Source organism: Crotalus tigris, unplaced genomic scaffold, assembly GCF_016545835.1.
Source record: "Crotalus tigris isolate CLP2741 ecotype Arizona unplaced genomic scaffold, ASM1654583v1 scf7180000017591.2836849, whole genome shotgun sequence".
Classification (NCBI taxonomy): Eukaryota; Metazoa; Chordata; class Lepidosauria; order Squamata; family Viperidae; genus Crotalus; species Crotalus tigris.
In genome coordinates this window covers 2,614,261-2,631,681 of record NW_024096497.1, presented here as the reverse complement: position 1 = coordinate 2,631,681, position 17,421 = coordinate 2,614,261, and the positions used below count along the sequence as shown (strand labels likewise).

The 17,421-nt window shown below is 37.8% G+C and overlaps 1 protein-coding gene across 3 annotated transcripts in view; it reads right to left on the bottom strand.

Moving 5' to 3' along the window:
- The window catches only part of LOC120317579 (diacylglycerol kinase beta-like), a 171,402-nt gene that overhangs the window by 48,580 nt on the left and 105,401 nt on the right, over positions 1–17,421 (bottom strand). For all 3 annotated transcript variants that reach the window (XR_005559274.1, XM_039364279.1, XM_039364268.1), the window contains exons 9-14: positions 15,735–15,905; positions 7,954–8,003; positions 7,308–7,382; positions 5,514–5,633; positions 2,150–2,267; positions 821–909 (exon numbers count right to left, since the gene is read on the bottom strand). Coding sequence is in view for 2 of the 3 variants with exons in the window: in XM_039364279.1 (XP_039220213.1) it covers positions 821–909; positions 2,150–2,267; positions 5,514–5,633; positions 7,308–7,382; positions 7,954–8,003; positions 15,735–15,905 (623 nt within the window). In the remaining variant the exon portion in view is untranslated. The remainder of the gene's footprint in view (positions 1–820; positions 910–2,149; positions 2,268–5,513; positions 5,634–7,307; positions 7,383–7,953; positions 8,004–15,734; positions 15,906–17,421) is intronic.

The following is a 17,421-nucleotide window of genomic DNA, read 5'->3' as shown; positions in this document are numbered from 1 at the left end:
GACTCTTCTGAGCCTCATGCTCTGCTCAGTCTTTCCCACTCACCATTACATTATAACTTATAATGTGCATACCTTTGAAAGCAACTCTTAAGCAGTATTGCATACCCATATGCATACATTGTAAACAATTGCGTCTCTCTGAAGCCTCAGTGTTTGATTCAAAACCCAAGTTTCAATTTGGCTCCTGTACTAACTGCAACTTGACTTTTTTTTTGGTTTGCAACAGAGAGCATACTGTTTGAATCTTAACACAGTTACAATTTCAGCACAGTTTTCACTTCTCTAGTAGGTACTTATTAGTACTGTTGGTATATTATTTATCTAGTGTGCCTATTAATACTATTGAAGTAGTTAATTGAGTTTGGCTGATACTGTAAATGATGTAATTGATAGAGAATAATGCTATAATTTAGATTTCAATTTTGAAAACAAAGAAATTTCTTGCAAGGGATTCACCCTGTGCTGTTTTACTGCTAGGCAAAGTTTACCAAAGATGAGAAGATCTGAAGGCAGTATTTTTGTGGACCTACTTTATATTAAATGCATATACTGATTTTCACTAAATACAACAGAGTCAAAAGGAACACTTATCACTTTGCAAACAAAAATTAACCCCAAGTTTATCTGCAAATCGTTCCCCAAATATAAAGTCCTTTGATATATTATATCAAAATCACAGCAGTGAATTGGCCTCTTTTACTAAAATAGCGTTACTATGACACTATGGACTGCATGTTCTGCATACAGATGGCTTAGAATTCATAGCAGATGATTAATTAGTGGACACATAACACTGATCTTCCACATATGCCTCACTTACATTTGTATTTCTCTTGGATTTTACATAAGTACTGATGCAAGGAGCAATATCTTTGGACACACATCTTTCATGGACAGTATATTTACAAACTGTAGAAAGGAAAGAAAAAAGAGAGAGCCATTCTAAATTGCTGCATTGAAGGCAATTTCCAGCTACTTCTAGAATTTGGCTGTTAGAATATATTATTCCATGTATGCAATTGTATACACAATTCTTGAAAAAAATCCTAAATGAGTAAACTGTTGTCATAATCCATGATAGTAGATTCACCATTCACTATTGAGATGGTATTGATCACACTTGTGGATAATGTCTGGCTGGCTAGGGACAGAGGTGGTGCATTTGTCCTAACCCTCCTTACACTTTCAGCAAGTTTTAATACCATCACTTATGATATTGTTCTGAACTGACTTAGGGGTCTGGAAACAATACTGTGGTGGTTCTCCTTCCTTTTTCAAGTGCAATTACAGAGGGAGAAATTGAGGCCTAAACTTTTTTGTTGTGGGTTGCCTCAAGATGTGTGACTCTTTTACCCCTCATGATTAACATCTATCTGGTGTTGTGTGAGGTCATTTCTCAGCATGGGGTTTACAATCAACATGTTTATATGTTATCTTCTGAACCTCAGTTTTCCATAAGTTAAAATTTGAAAGTAATATATTAACAGTTGCCATTTTTATTCATTTACTGTAAATTATGTTCTATTGAATCCAGTGAAACTTCTCATTAGCCATCTATCCTACCTTAATATTTTAAACTCTTGTCCTAAGGTTGGCCTCCAAGCTTTCTTTAGATATCAACTGAGGACATGCCTCTTTCACCTAGGCTTTTGCAAAATAATCTATTTCAGTAAAATACTGTTGTTTGATTGTCTCTTATAATATTTTTCTTTTTTAAAATGAACTTTTTTTAGTCTTTGGGACTGTTCAGTACTATGGACACAATAGTAATGAATTTCTTCAATGCAAAAGAACAGCTGTGGCAATAGGAAGCTGTTAAAGCGCATAATGTTCAGCTTTTTAAGTAGATCCATCCAAATTCTAGAAAAGTATTCTCTCTCGAGTTGTTACTTTAGTTGTCTTGAAAGTGGATTATCTGGTATCTGGTTCTATAATACAAATGGCATATAATTGGAAAAATCTCAAGCTTCCCTTGAGAAAGGAACCTGCTGGAAATATTGAAGCCTAACTATCTTTGTTTTAAGATTAAACAGAAACTAAATCAATAAACCCTTTCCCCATCTTTTGGGGAGATTTTGACATGACTCTTTCCAACTGATATGCAGGTAACCTCACTAGCCATGATTACGGTGCATCTGTAGAGACTTACAGGAACAGCACAAGCCTTGCTTCCTAACTCCCAGTAACATAGTGCGGCAAAAGTTGCAGTAGGCAGGCTTCTTGAAATGTTTCAGCCTCCAAGCATGTTGGCCATCATCCTTTATATTCTGTAGGGATTTTTTTTTTTAAAAAAAGTTCACTTAGCAGAGAAGAATCAGTATGATGGATATCCAATAACCCACCAATGACCCAGTCACCAAAATATGAATTTTGCACAATTACCTCTTTGCACAATCAATATTATCTCTTCATAATGTGAACTAATAATGTCAGAACTACAGAACTATAGAAAACATTCATCAGCTTTTCTCATACAAACACTCTTGAACTTAATTGGCATGTCAATGATCTGTAAATAATTATCTGAATTAACCTATGTTATAGTCTTGCTAGCTTCTCTTTATTTTTTGAAAAGCAGCCACAGAATTTTTTAAAATTAAACTTTTACTACCATGCAAGAAAATAATCTAAGACTCATGATAAATAATAACCTAGAGAATACTTTAACCTGTCTTGACTTGATCTTCTCTTGATATGTTACAGTACATTTATATCATCTCCAAACAATAACTATTTTGATTGGATATTCAGTCTGATTATCGTGGGTAAGTCAATCAAAACAGCCATAGTCCAAAGTTTTTGTCTATCATTTTGGGGAAATTGATCTACATTTTTGTAATATCATGTAGTCAAAAGACAAAGATTGAATATCCTAATGGATTATAACTTGGATTTCTAAAAATGTAAATATGTTGTTTTTCTCAGCAATTAGTATAGAATGATATAATTATAATTATCTTTAATGGATGATAGACTTTCTTTTTGGGGGGAGAGGGTGTTACCAGCATTTATGGTAGATATAAAACATGGATGGGTGTCCTATCAATAGTAGCACCTCTATTTTATTTATTTATTTAATGCATGGTATCTATCGAGGCCATGCAGTCACTAATATATAGATTTAGTTTAAATAAAGCATCAGCAAATGTGTGTGTGTGTGTGTGTGTGTGTGTGTGTGTGTGTGTACAATATAATATAGGAGTTAAAATATTAAATTCAAATAAAACCATAACAAAATCACCATAATATGGAGCCATAGAATTGCAATGGGATAGATGTTATAATTCGATATCTAAGGAAGCTAACCATCTAACTGCTTCTGGTGTGGCTGGAATGAGATTGCCCCATTCTTGAACTATATGTGTTATAGTTTTATAATTATAAAATTAGGCGGAATCCATTAATTCCAATCAAACAGACAAGTATTGGGGACTGCAGACATTGAATCAGGTCAGTTGCTTCCAAAGGAACAAATGGCCTCTTATCATGTGGCCAGGTAAAATAGGAAGTGACATGCTACCAAAATGTTGAAATAAAAGAAAAAAGCAACCATCCAGCCTATCCTGAATAGAAAATTTATAAAACACAGAATTCACAATTTTTAAATGGACAGAACTTTATACAAGAATATTACCCCAGGTTTGCTACTGTATAACAAAATATGCTGCTTATCTTCTAAGAAGTAATGTAGTGGATCAGAAAAAAAGGCCTTCCATAGTCTAAGATTATTATCCTACAATAGTCAATAAATCTTATGGAAATCTCACAAAGAACACATTAACATCCTCCTACTCATGTTCCTCAGGAACTGACATTCAGAGGCATATTGCCTTTGGTTGTATATAGCTGTAATTACAAGCTAGATGATATAGATGATGACTAATACCCTCCTTTTTAAGAAGTTGTAGAATTATAATTAGAAACTATATTTTCCTATATATATATATTTCAGTCTGTCCTATTGTATTGCTCAAGAAATCAAGAACATCAAATAATCTCTCAAAATCCATCAAATGACCACAATACCGTCTAAAGGTAGGATTCTTAAATCATAAGGTTATAGAACTGAAACTGAGCAAATAGCTCCTACTGTTGATGTACCAGACAATGTTTATACCAGGAATTCAAAAGGTTGCTTGTATTGTATGTCAAAAGAATCCAGGCAGATGGAGGGGAAAATGGATACCAGTTCCATAGCACCATAACTTAACAATACACAATTAATTAGTACATTATTAGATTTAATTTGAACCTCATTAAATTTATTTATATTGGGTTCCTTCACTTTTTAGAAGCTTTGGATAACTGTTGACACAATCCTTGAAAACTGTGTAGACAGTCAAGATGTTCTTAGTGTCTATGACTAAAAAGGAAGCTGAGAATCTGGATTTTGAAATACTTGTACTCTCAGAGGTCAGAGACTTAAAAGAGTCTAAGAGGCTGTGTATATTCAAGTGAATGTTCATTTGAAGCTCCTCTGCTTTACACTGGCACCACACATCTTGTGCTTTATCTCTTAGAGAGAGATGTATCTTTCTCCCAAACATGCATATTATCTGTTGTATATGTTATTTTTTTCTGCCCATGAAAGTAAAAGTTAGGTAAATAAATAACTGCCTTACAATGTACAACATTTCTTAAATCCTCTCCTTATATTCCATGAAACAATGCAAATGTTAATAAAAATAATTACATATAATGGCAAACTAAAATTAGATTATTGGTGAAAGTTATCATACTTACTTTACTTTCTGGTAAGCAGATTCTGGTTGATTATATCTAATTTCCTTCAGAAGGTGTACAGCACCTTTTCTCAACTTAATTCCCATAATTGCTTCCAGGGTACAGTTTAAAGTATTGGTGCTAATTTTTAAAATTACAAACAGCTTGAAATCTGATTATCTGAGAGATTTTTTTTCCTATTACAAATCTTTCTAGATGTGTAGTTCTACATAAGACGCCCTTCAGAAGAGGACTTGTTTTTAAAGGCTCATTCATTCAGTATGCAGAAGAAGACCTTCAGTCGCATGATTTCCAGTTGTGGAATGTCCTCCTTTGGGATTCTATTAGACTCACACTCTTAAATTAATTTTTATTAAATATGCTTTTCCATAGAGTAAAAAAAAGATAAAAGTAATAGAAAAGTGAAAAAATATAGAAAAAGAAGTAGAAAAGAAGATGATATGAAGAAAAAATGGCTTCCGGTCTTCTTAACAATAGTTATGCACCCATTTTTTTCTTGGAAAAAGAGCAGCTGAATCCATATCTTTTGTCAGGCTTTTTTTAAACTGTTAAATAATATTTAGTTTGGTTTTAATTTATGGTTTAAATTTAATTTCTATTTTACATTCTGCATTTTAATTATTGTTAAGTCACATTGCATAATGTGTAGAAAGAAAGGTTATGCAACAAATAAGAACTCTCTCCTATCCTAGGTAAAATATTGTTACTCTAAAAACACACCATGTTGGGAAAGTTTGGCTTATTGTTGTGAGATCAGGCCTGTTACTCACTGTTTCCATGCCTAGGAGAACGAGCAGAGGGATGGTAGTCATACCACCCCGAATCCATTCTTCAAGTGTCACAGTTCCATCATGATCATAGTCTATTTCTTCCATCATCTCTTTCAAAATCTGCAGAAGACAAAATCCAGGTATGTGCATCCTATTTTTTTTCACTTGCAATTATTTTTATGATAGGAAATGTTCTGTAGGCTTTGAACACTAGCACGGAAAACAAAACTGATTGCAATATTAAGTTAAAGAATCAGGAGCACCAGTGTTTGCATTGTGAATCACAAAGTCTAGGAGCTAGACTTAGCAGTGGAGACAACAACTAGGCAATTTCAGCCTGAATATAATCAGCAGATCTCACAGACTGAGTGCTGTCAGTTGATTCTATTAGCTGACTGAGACATAAAGGTGTCATACGATATTTCCATCCAAGTCAGGTTGTCAATCTGAAGGTTTCATCACATTGCCTTGACTTCTTCAACTTACCCTTGTTTTTTTGCTTCTTTAGCTTTTTTAAAATCCATGTTTGTTTGCAGCAGGCTTGGATCTGATAATCAGTCCCAAGAGTAATTTAGAGTTCTACGGAATTCTAGTTTTATAGTCAGGTTTTGTTTGTTTGTTTGGTTTGCAGTTCTTCATTACACTTTTTCCAAGTCAGATTTTCTTAAGCCTGCAACTTCTCTTCCTGTGAAACCATAATTATCCTTATTCCTTAAAAGGTGTTTTAAGGAAAAAAAACATAATCTGTGGGTGGTGGGTAGCTTAGAAATGCTGTAAAATAAATTCAAAAATAATCTTTTTTTTAACTAGTCTTTTTGAGACTGGATTATTACAATATATTTGACAGGCTCAAACTGGCTATTTAGAATTAATGGATGACTCAAGGAATCATTAAAAAGAACAATAACAAATGTTGTGGCATATTAAAGACTAATTGTAGCTTACATTTTTAAGGACAATAGTTAATTTTAAGATGCCACAAGATTCTGTTTTGGCTGCAACAGACTAAGATAGTAATCCTTCTGGAAATTAAAACAGGGATCATCTTTGTATTTATAGTTCAATCTCAGTAATTCAGGACCAATGTGCATAATGATTAAATATAAATAGTATGTAGATACTTTTCTAAATTTTTTTAACTGCTTGTCAGAGCAATCCTGACTGGGCCATGGAGAAGAGATGTTTTACACCATCTTTCCATTTCCCATACAAAAATGCCAGTATTCCACTGGGGGAATTACCCAAAGAAAATGAAAAAAAATGTCCACATGGGACAGGGCAGATGTTGCTAAACATGTTTCTAGGAGGAAGGTTTAACCCAGTGATGGCAAACCTTTTAGAGACCGAGTGCCCAAACTGCAACCCAAAACCCACTTATGCATCATCGGGTGACAGGTGGGTGTGGCTTCAGTGGTAACAGCAGACTGGGTGGGACTAAAAAGTTCAATCACGGCAGTGGAGGCCTAAAGTGAAAAGGTTTTATAAAACCCAGCTGAAGGACTAGGACTGGGGTGATGGTGCGCGTACCCACAGAGAGGGCTCTGAGTGCCACCTCTGGCACCCGTGCCATAGGTTTGCCACCACTGGTGTAACCTTTTGCATATGGTAATCTTAATTAGTAGTGATCCATTGCTATGTTTACTTTGCTGTAAAAAGGAAGAACAAAGGTAGTTATACACTATTTATTGAATATTGTGTATGACTTAGCTCTCAGAGGGGAAAAAATGATACTCAAAAGCAGAACAAAGCACTTTTTAAAAGTAAATTCCGATTCTACATGGAAAAATAACTTACTGGCCTTAATTCTGTAGAGTCCCATTCCAGATATTCTGCTACATGTACCATTTGATTGATAATACGATCCAGCTCCTGAATTTAGAAACAAGATGGAAGAAGGTAAATGTTTTTAAGACAATGTGAATGATATACTATATGGATATTGCAGTTATATATATTAGCATGCAAGAAAAAAATAGGTAAATATCTTTATGAAGGTGAGCCACCTCTTTAAAACAATTATGTCAGATTACTTTTTTATTTTTAAGAATAAACACTTGAAAGAGTTTGTAAACCCATATCATTGCCTTCCATTTAAATTTTCCACAAGGTAATTGAATTACACTACATCAAGATTGTTTTGGAAATTTTAAACAGGCAGACCCAAGTTTTGATGCTGCTATTAATCAGCTAACTTTACCAGATCCTGCCAACTTTGAAAAAGACCTGTATAATCCTCTTTATGAAGAATCCCTCAACTATGAATGATCTTGTTTCCATGCTGTAGCTTAACTGGAGACCAGAGAGAGCCAGATTTCATTGATGTATCCCTCGACCTATGTACTTTGTAGTGGCATCACAGTAGGAAAGCCCCAATGCATTTGGGGAAAAGTGTAGCTTCTTATCCTTTTAAAGAAAAGGACTAGTTTGAAGGATAGCTTACCGAGCTGTCCAGGAAGCCATTGCCATCTGTATCATAGAGGCGAAACATAACTGCAAGAAAACACAAATGTGCAAAGATATGCAATAAATGTATGTTCCCATCACAAAAGGGCTAATCAGTCAGGTTTTACAGTCTACCACTGCCTTAATTTCAAAGTTTGAGCTGACCACATTGAAGTCTCTGTCTTCAGTTAACCCTTTGTATTTGATAATTCACATCAAAATAAATGCATAACCATAAAAAAGAGAAGGAATTCAAAAGAGGGCAAGTAAACATTAGCTGAGCTCTGAAAAAGAGGAGTGAGAAGGAAACTCAAGATTACCCCATAGTTATTTTCTTTGGTGTAACAAAGAGCAGAGGGAAACTTTGACAGGCTTCCAAGATTCTGTTACTGGAGATAGTCCTTGACTTACAACCATTTGTTTAGTAACTGTCTGAAATTACAACAGTGCTGAATGAATAGTGGTTACAATCAGTTCTAAGAATTCTGGCTGCCACACCACCTTTCCAGTGACATAATCATATGCTAGAAACTTTGCAATCGGCTTGTGCTTAGGAGCAGCTGATTGAGCCCGTGATCAAGTGATTGCCTTTTGTCACCTTTCCTGTGGCTTCCCTAGAAGATCAATGAGAAAGTCAGCAAACGTCACAATTCTCTGGGGTAAGTTTCTCCCACCTGCTCAGACTGTGCCAGCCACTTATACACTTTCCTCAAGCTTTGCACTCTCATGCATCCTCTGTTATCATGCTTCCCTTGCAACTTCATGCATCCTTGTGCGCACATTCATACTTTCCCTGTTCTTTGCCACACCTCCCTCATACACACTCAACCTTTCCTATGTCTTTGTATCCTAATGCACTCCTGCATTCCTTTGCACATCCTTCCTGAGCTTCACTGCACCTTCATCACATCTTTTCCACAACCCTCGCATCTTTGTACACACCCTTGCACCTCTCCCAATCCTTGCTGTACTTCCTTTGCACCCTTGTACACCCTCCCTTATCCTTACATCTCTTTTGCACCCTCATATATCCTCTCCAAATCTCACCACCCCTTATTCACACACTCTCCCTGACCCTTACTGCACGTCCTTGCACCCTTGTTCATCCTGCACACTGTCCCTGGATTTTGCCATTCTTCCCTTGAACTTTTGTACATCCTCTGCACTCTCCTCCACCTAGCAGCAGCCACTTACCTGTATGCCAACCTGCTTGCAAGCTACCTGGAACTTGTAATTTCCTGCTGGCTTTCCCACTGACTTATTTGTGGGAAGCCAGCAGGAAGCTGCCTATTGTAATAACTCTGAGGCTTGGTTAATGATGGCAAAGAGGACTGCAGGGATTGCTGTGCTAAGTGATGCAGTCTTGCTTTATAACTGCATTGCTTAGCGGCAAAGATTCTGGTCCCAATTGCCATTGTAAGTCGAGGACTACCCTAGCAGCAAAATGTAAGAGGTTTCAAATGTCTTCTCTGAGATGCCCTTTAAATTTACATATCCTAGCCTGCCTTCTTGCTCTAATGTAACTGTTTGATCATTACTGCTGCCACCACACATTTTCCAGGGGGATTGCCTTTAGCTAATGTCCTCCCATTGAACCCAGAAGTGTGAAAGAAAGAGAGCATCACAGCTTATGTGCCTCATTGGTAAAGAGAAAGAGACAAAACATTAACAATTTAAATTAAAATTTAAAAATTAAACAAAATTTGGAGCACCAGTTCCCACTGTTGTACACTCTTTTGATATGAAAATTCAGCCTTCTTTGGGAGGGGACCCATCTTACAAAGTCGAAATTAAAATGAGCAATAGGTTTTTTTTTTCAGAAACATTTTATTTAACTTTAGGTAATCACATGTAAAATCATGGTGAGTAAAATAAAAAGTGCTGGTAAAACCAATCAGCACCTTAAACAAATCCTGCAAGGGTCTAGACTCCAAGGTAGGATCACTCTACCGCTCAGAGATTTTAAGAGGCATCAGGCATACATGGATAGCTTGCATTGATGGAGTAAACATCAGAGACAATAAATTAGATTTAATTTTAAAAAGAGAAATAAAAATTAATTGCAGGTAATTTAGCTAGCTAGACATTTTTACTTATTCTTCTTATGGTGATTAGTGACTAGAAAAGATTAATCTCTATTTCAATTATTTTGGGGTCTCTCCTCCAGATGATTCTGAGGATTCTAGCCAGTTTCTAAGGCTACTTTTTCCTGCCATAGTTCTCAACTTTTAGTTTCAAGATAAAAAATCTTTTCTGTCTAGTGGAAATAAGGGGTTTGGAGCTAAATCCTAACAACTGCACATGTGAGCCAGCACATGCATCTGCCACATTATGTGAATTAAAACCAGATGACTAAATTACTACTTAACAAGTCTGTCCAGCATGGAGCTGGCATTCTGGAATATTTTGGAGGCAATCTACATTTACAACAGCTATATTTCTACTTTCTGACTGAATAGAGGTCAGGAAATTAGTTTTTTGCAGTTGTAGTATACATGCATCTATATTCCTTAAGAATTAGTATGAATTGTATTCAATAAATCAGAGTTGTTTCCAGCCCCTCTTTTATGGCAGTTGGCAGTCTGGTAATGATTTCTGAAAAGGGGAGGGCTGTTTTTTTTTTGGTTTTCATTTTAAATTAAAAATAAATCAGGCCAGTTTCCCCCAATATGGTGTTGTTCCAGTATATGGGGCTTGAAGTACTATAATCAGCACTGAAGATGCTTAACAGCTGTTTTAATAGATATTTTATGTAAATAGAATACCCAAATCAGCAGGTCAAAAATACCAGTGAATTTATAATGTGAATGGCAATGTCTATTTCATCTTAAGGCGATGCATTTCCACAAAGAAGCAGATGGTATATTTGGCTACAATGTCTATGAAGCTCAGCTAGCTGGTTGGATATTATGTCATCCAATTCAACTCAAATTGAGGAAATGTGTTTTTTGCTGCAAAGACTATAATTTGAATCTTTATTGTTTCCAAAATTGTAGAGTAAGTCTTTGTGCAAAATTTATTGTCATCAATATTCTCTATATACGCATATTTAATTCCTTATAATCAGAGCTTTTTTTTTTGTCAAAGAACGCCCAGAATGGAGTTCCGGCACCTTTTTGGGATGGAACCTTGTAGGGTAGGCAAGGCGGGTTGTATGACGTGTGTGAGTTCCGGCACCTTTTTTTTTTTTTCAAAAAAAGCACTGCTTATAATTATATACTTAATTCATTTTTAAAATATGTAGCTGGTTTTTTAGAAGAAACTATCTTGAGAGTCACTCTTTACATTGGCTTCAGCCAAATCCTTCAAGATTAAGAATTTTCTTTGTTTGTACATAGTATTACATTTAAATAATAAATTCTTAATCTTTAATGTTAACTAACAAATAGCACTAGAGGGCAGCCTTTTACAATTTTCAGGAATGCTAATGGAGCTACACTATTTCTCAATGTATGGCGTTTATATTTTGCAAAAAGTAACATGTAGATAGCAATTTTCATTTTTCTCCTTTCTCTTCTACATATCTGACAATTCCGTTCATAAAATAAATGATATGTAACAACGGAACCTGGCAGGCCAATGGAGATGAATAACTTTGTCCTGGCATACACACTCATACGGTATAGAAAAGAAGAAACATTGTTCAACATCACTTCAAATAGGAAAAGCAATATCCTTGCTTATCAACATATCCAGTTACATAGAGTAATAGTAATAGTAATAGTAGTAAAGTTGGAAGGGACCTTGGAGGTCATCTAGTCCAACCCCCTGCTCGGGCAGGAAACCCTACACCATTTCGGACAAATGGCTGTCCAGTCTCTTCTTAAAAACTTCCAGTGTTGGAGCATTTACTGCTTCTGGAGGCAAGCTGTTCCACTGATTAATGGTTCTCACTGTCAGGAAGTTTCTCCTTAGTTCTAGGTTGCTTCTCTCCTTGATGAGTTTCCACCCGTTGCTTCTTGTCCTGCCTTCAGGTGCTTGGAAAATAGCTTAATTCCCTCTTCTTTATGGCAGCCCCTGAGATATTGGAATACTGCTATCATGTCCCCCCTTGTCCTTCTCTTCGTTAAACTAGACATACCCAATTCTCGCAACCGTTCCTTATATTTTTTAGCCTCCAGTCCCCTAATCATCTTTGTTGCTCTTCTCTGTACTCTTTCTAGAGTCTCAACATCTTTTTTACATCGTGGTGACCAAAACTGGATGCAGTATTCCAAGTGTGGCCTTACCAAGGCATTGAAGAGTGGTATTAATACTTCACGTGATCTTGCTTCTATCCCTCTGTTAATGCAGCCTAGCACTGTGTTGGCCTTTTTGGCAGCTGCAGCACACTGCTGCCTCATATTTAGGTGATTGCCTACTAGGACTCCGAGGTCCCTCTCACAGTTACTACTATTGAGCATGGTGCCACCTATGCTGTACTTGTGCATTTGGTTTTTCTTGCCTAAATGTAGAACCTTGCTTTTTTCACCATTGAATTTCATTTTGTTAGTTAGTGCCCAGTGTTCAAGTCTGTCCAGATCCTTCGGTATCTGAAGCCTGTCTTCTGGAGTGTTGGCTATTCCTGCCAGCTTGGTGTCGTCTGCAAATTTGATGAGTTCCCCATCTATCCCTTCATCCAAATCGTTGATGAAGATGTTGAAGAGTACTGGGCCCAGAACAGATCCCTGGGGCACCCCACTACACACTTCCCTCCATATAGATGCAGTTCCATTGAGGACCACTCGCTGAGTACGGCCGGTCAGCCAGCTACGGATCCATCTGGTGGTGGTTCTGTCTACCCCACATTTTTCTATCTTGTCAAGTAGTAGGTTGTGATCTACGTTATCAAATGCCTTACTGAAGTCCAAGTAAATTATGTCCACAGCATTCCTCTGATCCACTAATTTTGTCACTTGGTCAAAGAATGCAATAAGATTTGTCTGGCATGATCTATTTTTGACAAACCCATAGAGGCCAATCCACAGGCTAGGAATGTTTCATCCAATCTAAAGGGCAAGTCCAACATCACATTTTGACACCTGCTGTGATGTTTGAAGAGATTCTGCCGAACAATTCAACTTGAAATGTTACACTAGAATAGATCATAGATGATCCTGGGAGAATGATAGTTTTCCCCCTAAGTGATATCTCATAATTAATATGTTCTCTGTTGTATTAATAGAGATTGGCTTATAAACTAGCAGTTTTAAATGGCAAATGACTCAGAATTTAGCACAAAGGTGGAAGATGAAAAAAGGTTATAAACAGGCAACCACTCCTTCGTTGCATAGCTTTCTTATTGTGTCCACCTAGGGCTGCCAACTCCATTTGTATCTGGAAAGTCCCTTCTGCAATAAAAGGATTCACATAACACCATGCACACACACACACACACACACACAACACACGTACGCACACTTATATGTACAAGCATACAACTGATCACCAGTAGCCACTCCAAAATAAGGCTGGAAGTGGAATGAAGAGAAATGGAAAGGAAATACAGCAAATGAGGAAAACAAAACTGAGAGATACAATATGTGGAAAAAGATAATTGTAAAGAAAAGAGAAGCAAGACTGTTTAGGCATTACAAAAAGGTTGAAATTCATCAGATGAGCTGCCCTTCCAAATCACAGTCTAGGTTTATTTTTTAAATGGTTAATTCAAAAGGTATCAGATCTTCAACAATACTTCTGGGAGCATAATGACACACGAGATTAGGACCCTGGGCTGATGATTGGCAGGCTGGCATTTGAGACCTGGTTGTTGCTGCAGGATGGGGTGAGGTTTTGTCACATGCTCCAGCTCCTGCAGATCCAGTAGTTCAAAAGTGGGCAATCATGAGTAGATAAATGTGTACCATGTTGGCACCCAACTTAACAAGGATGTGAAAGGATCTCCCAACTGGGCCTCCCCCGGGCAATGGTGATGTCACCATTCAATCCTTTCAATCTGGAAGTGCTTCAGCACTCCCGACACAACTGCAGTAGTAGCTATGTTTGTAGCTATTTGAACCCGTATTTTCTACCATTCCACTTCCCAACTCACAGCTACTTATTTGAGGAAAAAACTCTACCTTCTAGGACAGTAATGGCCAACCTTTTAGAGACCGAGTGCCGAAACTGCAACCCAAAACCCACTTATTTATCACCGGGTGCCAGGTGGGCATGGCCCACTAGATGGGCATGGCTGTGGTGGTCATAGCAGATAGGGTGGGTGTGGCCAAGGTGGGTGTGATCAGCTCAATGTTGCTCGTGGGGAGGGATGCCTGTGGGGGCTGGGCAGGTTTGGGGGAGATCCAGGAGGTCTCTGGCAGGTGGGGTGGTGGGCAGAAGGCTCGTCCTGCGGGAAGAGGCGAGGCAAGGTGAGGCAGGGCGGGGATGCCATTGTCACAGGGCAAGGTGAGGCAGGGGCTGGGGCGGCTGCTGCTTGACACCATCGGCTCCTGCACACAGAGGCCAGCGAGCGCTTGGCTGCTGGGATGCATCCAACTACGTGGGACCTCAGCGAGTTAGCGGGTGGCTGGTTGAAGGACGGTTGCCATCTCCGGGGCATGGCGTGTGTGCCCACAGAGAGGGCTCTAAGTGCCGCCTCTGGCACACGTGCCATAGATTCACCACCACTGTTCTAGGATAAGAAAGCTGGTAAATCCTAACTGAGTAATTTGAAATCACATCACTGAATTGGTATTTAATTAGAGCTGATGACTGATACATGAATTCCTCGCCTGCAAAACTGAAGGTTGGCAGCCGATGTACATGCTCTGAGAATGCTTCTAGACACAGCTTTTAAAGTACATGCAGTGTTGCCTCTTAACATCTTTCCTTTCTATTAAAATACTAGCTAGAGAAGAGAAACAGTGACTTCCCCATCCCAGCTGCTCTTACCACATAATAAAAAGACTACTACATACACCTTTTATTTAATCATAGTAGAAGCCGCTTATCAGGAAGGACACATGGAATATTTCAGATTAATAACGCTAAACCCAAATATGTGAGCAAATTAAAATAGTAACTATGCCCCATTTAATTTTTTGTGGTGGCCTATGAGTTATTGTTTTAGAAAGCATGGAAGAATAGATGTGATTGCAGGAGAGGAGAAGGAACTGCTGAAACCTGAGCATTTCATACTGGAAAATATTTGAAAATAACGTTTTGTTCCCTAAAAATTGCCCTCCCAAGAGAAAAAGATATAGAAATATGAGTTATGGGCCAATGTAGCAGTCTTCCGTCAATGAATATTAAACAAATGCTGTTTAATCAATATTAAGTCCATAATGAGCTACTTGATGTGGACCATAGCTCTTTCCAGCACTACTGATCACTGGCCATGTTGGAGTTGATGATATACACCAACAATGTACATGGGGATCCACAGGTTCCTATTCTTGTTTAACTGGAAAGGAATGAACGAACAATTTGTTGTCTTCATACATTTTTTTTTTGCTGTATTGGAAGCACTGAGGTGCTTCCATAGTGAAAAGATCAACCAGTGACATCACAGTTGCCCAAGGGACTCCCAGTTGGGGACTCCTTTCATGTCTCCATTAATGAGTTCACCATTATCTATTCATGTTTGCACGCTTTTGAACTGTCAAGTCGGCAGGAGTTGCAGCTTCATTCATGTGAATCTGAGCATTTACCCCTTATGAACCTCAAAGCTCTTATGGTTTCCTCTAAAACCACAACCCTCCCACATTCCTTCCATTCCTGCCACCTGTGACCAAGGCATCCATAGTTTTGCATTTGGTGCTCAAGGACTATAGATGTTCTTCCTGTCACCCAAGCACTTACACTCCAGCTTATCCTCAGCCCGTCCCCTTTCCAGCAGTGACAGGTAGCAGACAATGTCCTTCAGGTAGACTACCTGAGCCAAAGGGGCTGGTGGGTGTGAACTGGCTGTTTTCAGGGAGATGTTACTCTTTCGGAGGTTGAAAGGAAGTTTCTTCTCCAAACTTTTGGAACCTAAAGGGAAGAGAAAAGGGTTCATGTTGCTTTAGAATAACTGTTTCTAAGCTGCCATTCTTTAGCTTATAATTCAAAATAGGTACAGGGTGACTGTTAGGTTATATTGATCTAGGGCTACAGTATAATGTGGATCTTAGATCAAAAGTAACTTTTGTAAGCCAAAGGGCTGCAACAGATTTTGCATGGCAAATCAAGAATCAAGGTTGTAGGTGAAGTTGTAGTTCTCATTGTAAATTTTTCTTTGGTGTGTTTTTTATTATGCAATTGCATAGCAGTAACAGGTGTTTTTTTAAAAAATCCAAACCTAAAACTCCAGTGAATAAGAAAACATGGTAGCCCAATGGGGAAGTTAGGCTGAGAAGAACTGTAAGGAGAGGCAGGGAGGCAGGGAAAAGAATGAGGTTAGGAAGAAGGATGTTTGCATGGAAATATGTTTGTCTATGTGTATGTGTGTGGGGGGGAGGAAATTATTCTGTTGTATAAATTAACATTTTGTTAAGTAGGCAATTTTGTGGACTAGAGCTGATTAATATATTTATTAGATTGTATCTTGAATCTGAAAAGGAAGATACGACTTGGAAGAAATAACTAAAGTGTGGGTGAAGAAATCAGTTCACCAATACATTCTAAGCTATGTAGAATGTTTGCAATTTTTTGCAAACCTGGCACAAACTAGTATGCTGAAAACATTGGGTCACCCAGTGACTTCCCCATCCCAGCTGCTCTTACCACATAATAAAAAAAAATTGAATGACAACAACTCGTAAGGAAGCAGCTCTTACTCCACCCTTACCAATCACGCAAACGTCAAAAAACATCAAAAACTGCTGAAGTCAGAATGCTTGGAATAAAAATACAGATTCCTAGCTGAGCTCAAACATTAGATAACATCATTCCAATAAGATTACAGGTAGTCCGTGACTTACAACATTTGTTTAGCAATTTTTCAGCTATAACAGCACTGAAAAAAGTGACTTATGACTGGTCCTCACATTTATGGCCACTGTGGCATTCCCATGGTCATGTGATGAAAATTTGGGCATTGGGTAACCAGCATGCATTTATAACAGTTGCAGTGTCCTGGGGTCATATGATTGCCATTTGTAGCCTTTCTAGCCAGCTTCTGACAAGCAAAGTCAATGGGGGAAGACAGATTCACTTAATGATTGCATGATTCATTTAACAACTGTAGTGATTTACTTAACAATCATAGCAAAAAGTCATAAAATCAGGTGTAATTCACTTAACAACTGCCTTGCTTAGCAATGGAAATTCTGGAAATTCCAGAATGTGGTTGTAAATTGAGGACTATCTGTAATGGGTGAAGATTCCTTCAAACTGATTGATCCATATAGCAGATAAATGCACCTGGGCCGTTGAATCAGGGAGCCCACTGGAAGTAATTTATTGGCCAATGCTGCAAATTTGCTTTTGAAATCATTTTCTCAGTCCAGTGTAGATATTTCTGCTTCTTAAACCCTCAGAGAGGCCAAAAATGCATTACCTCAGCTCA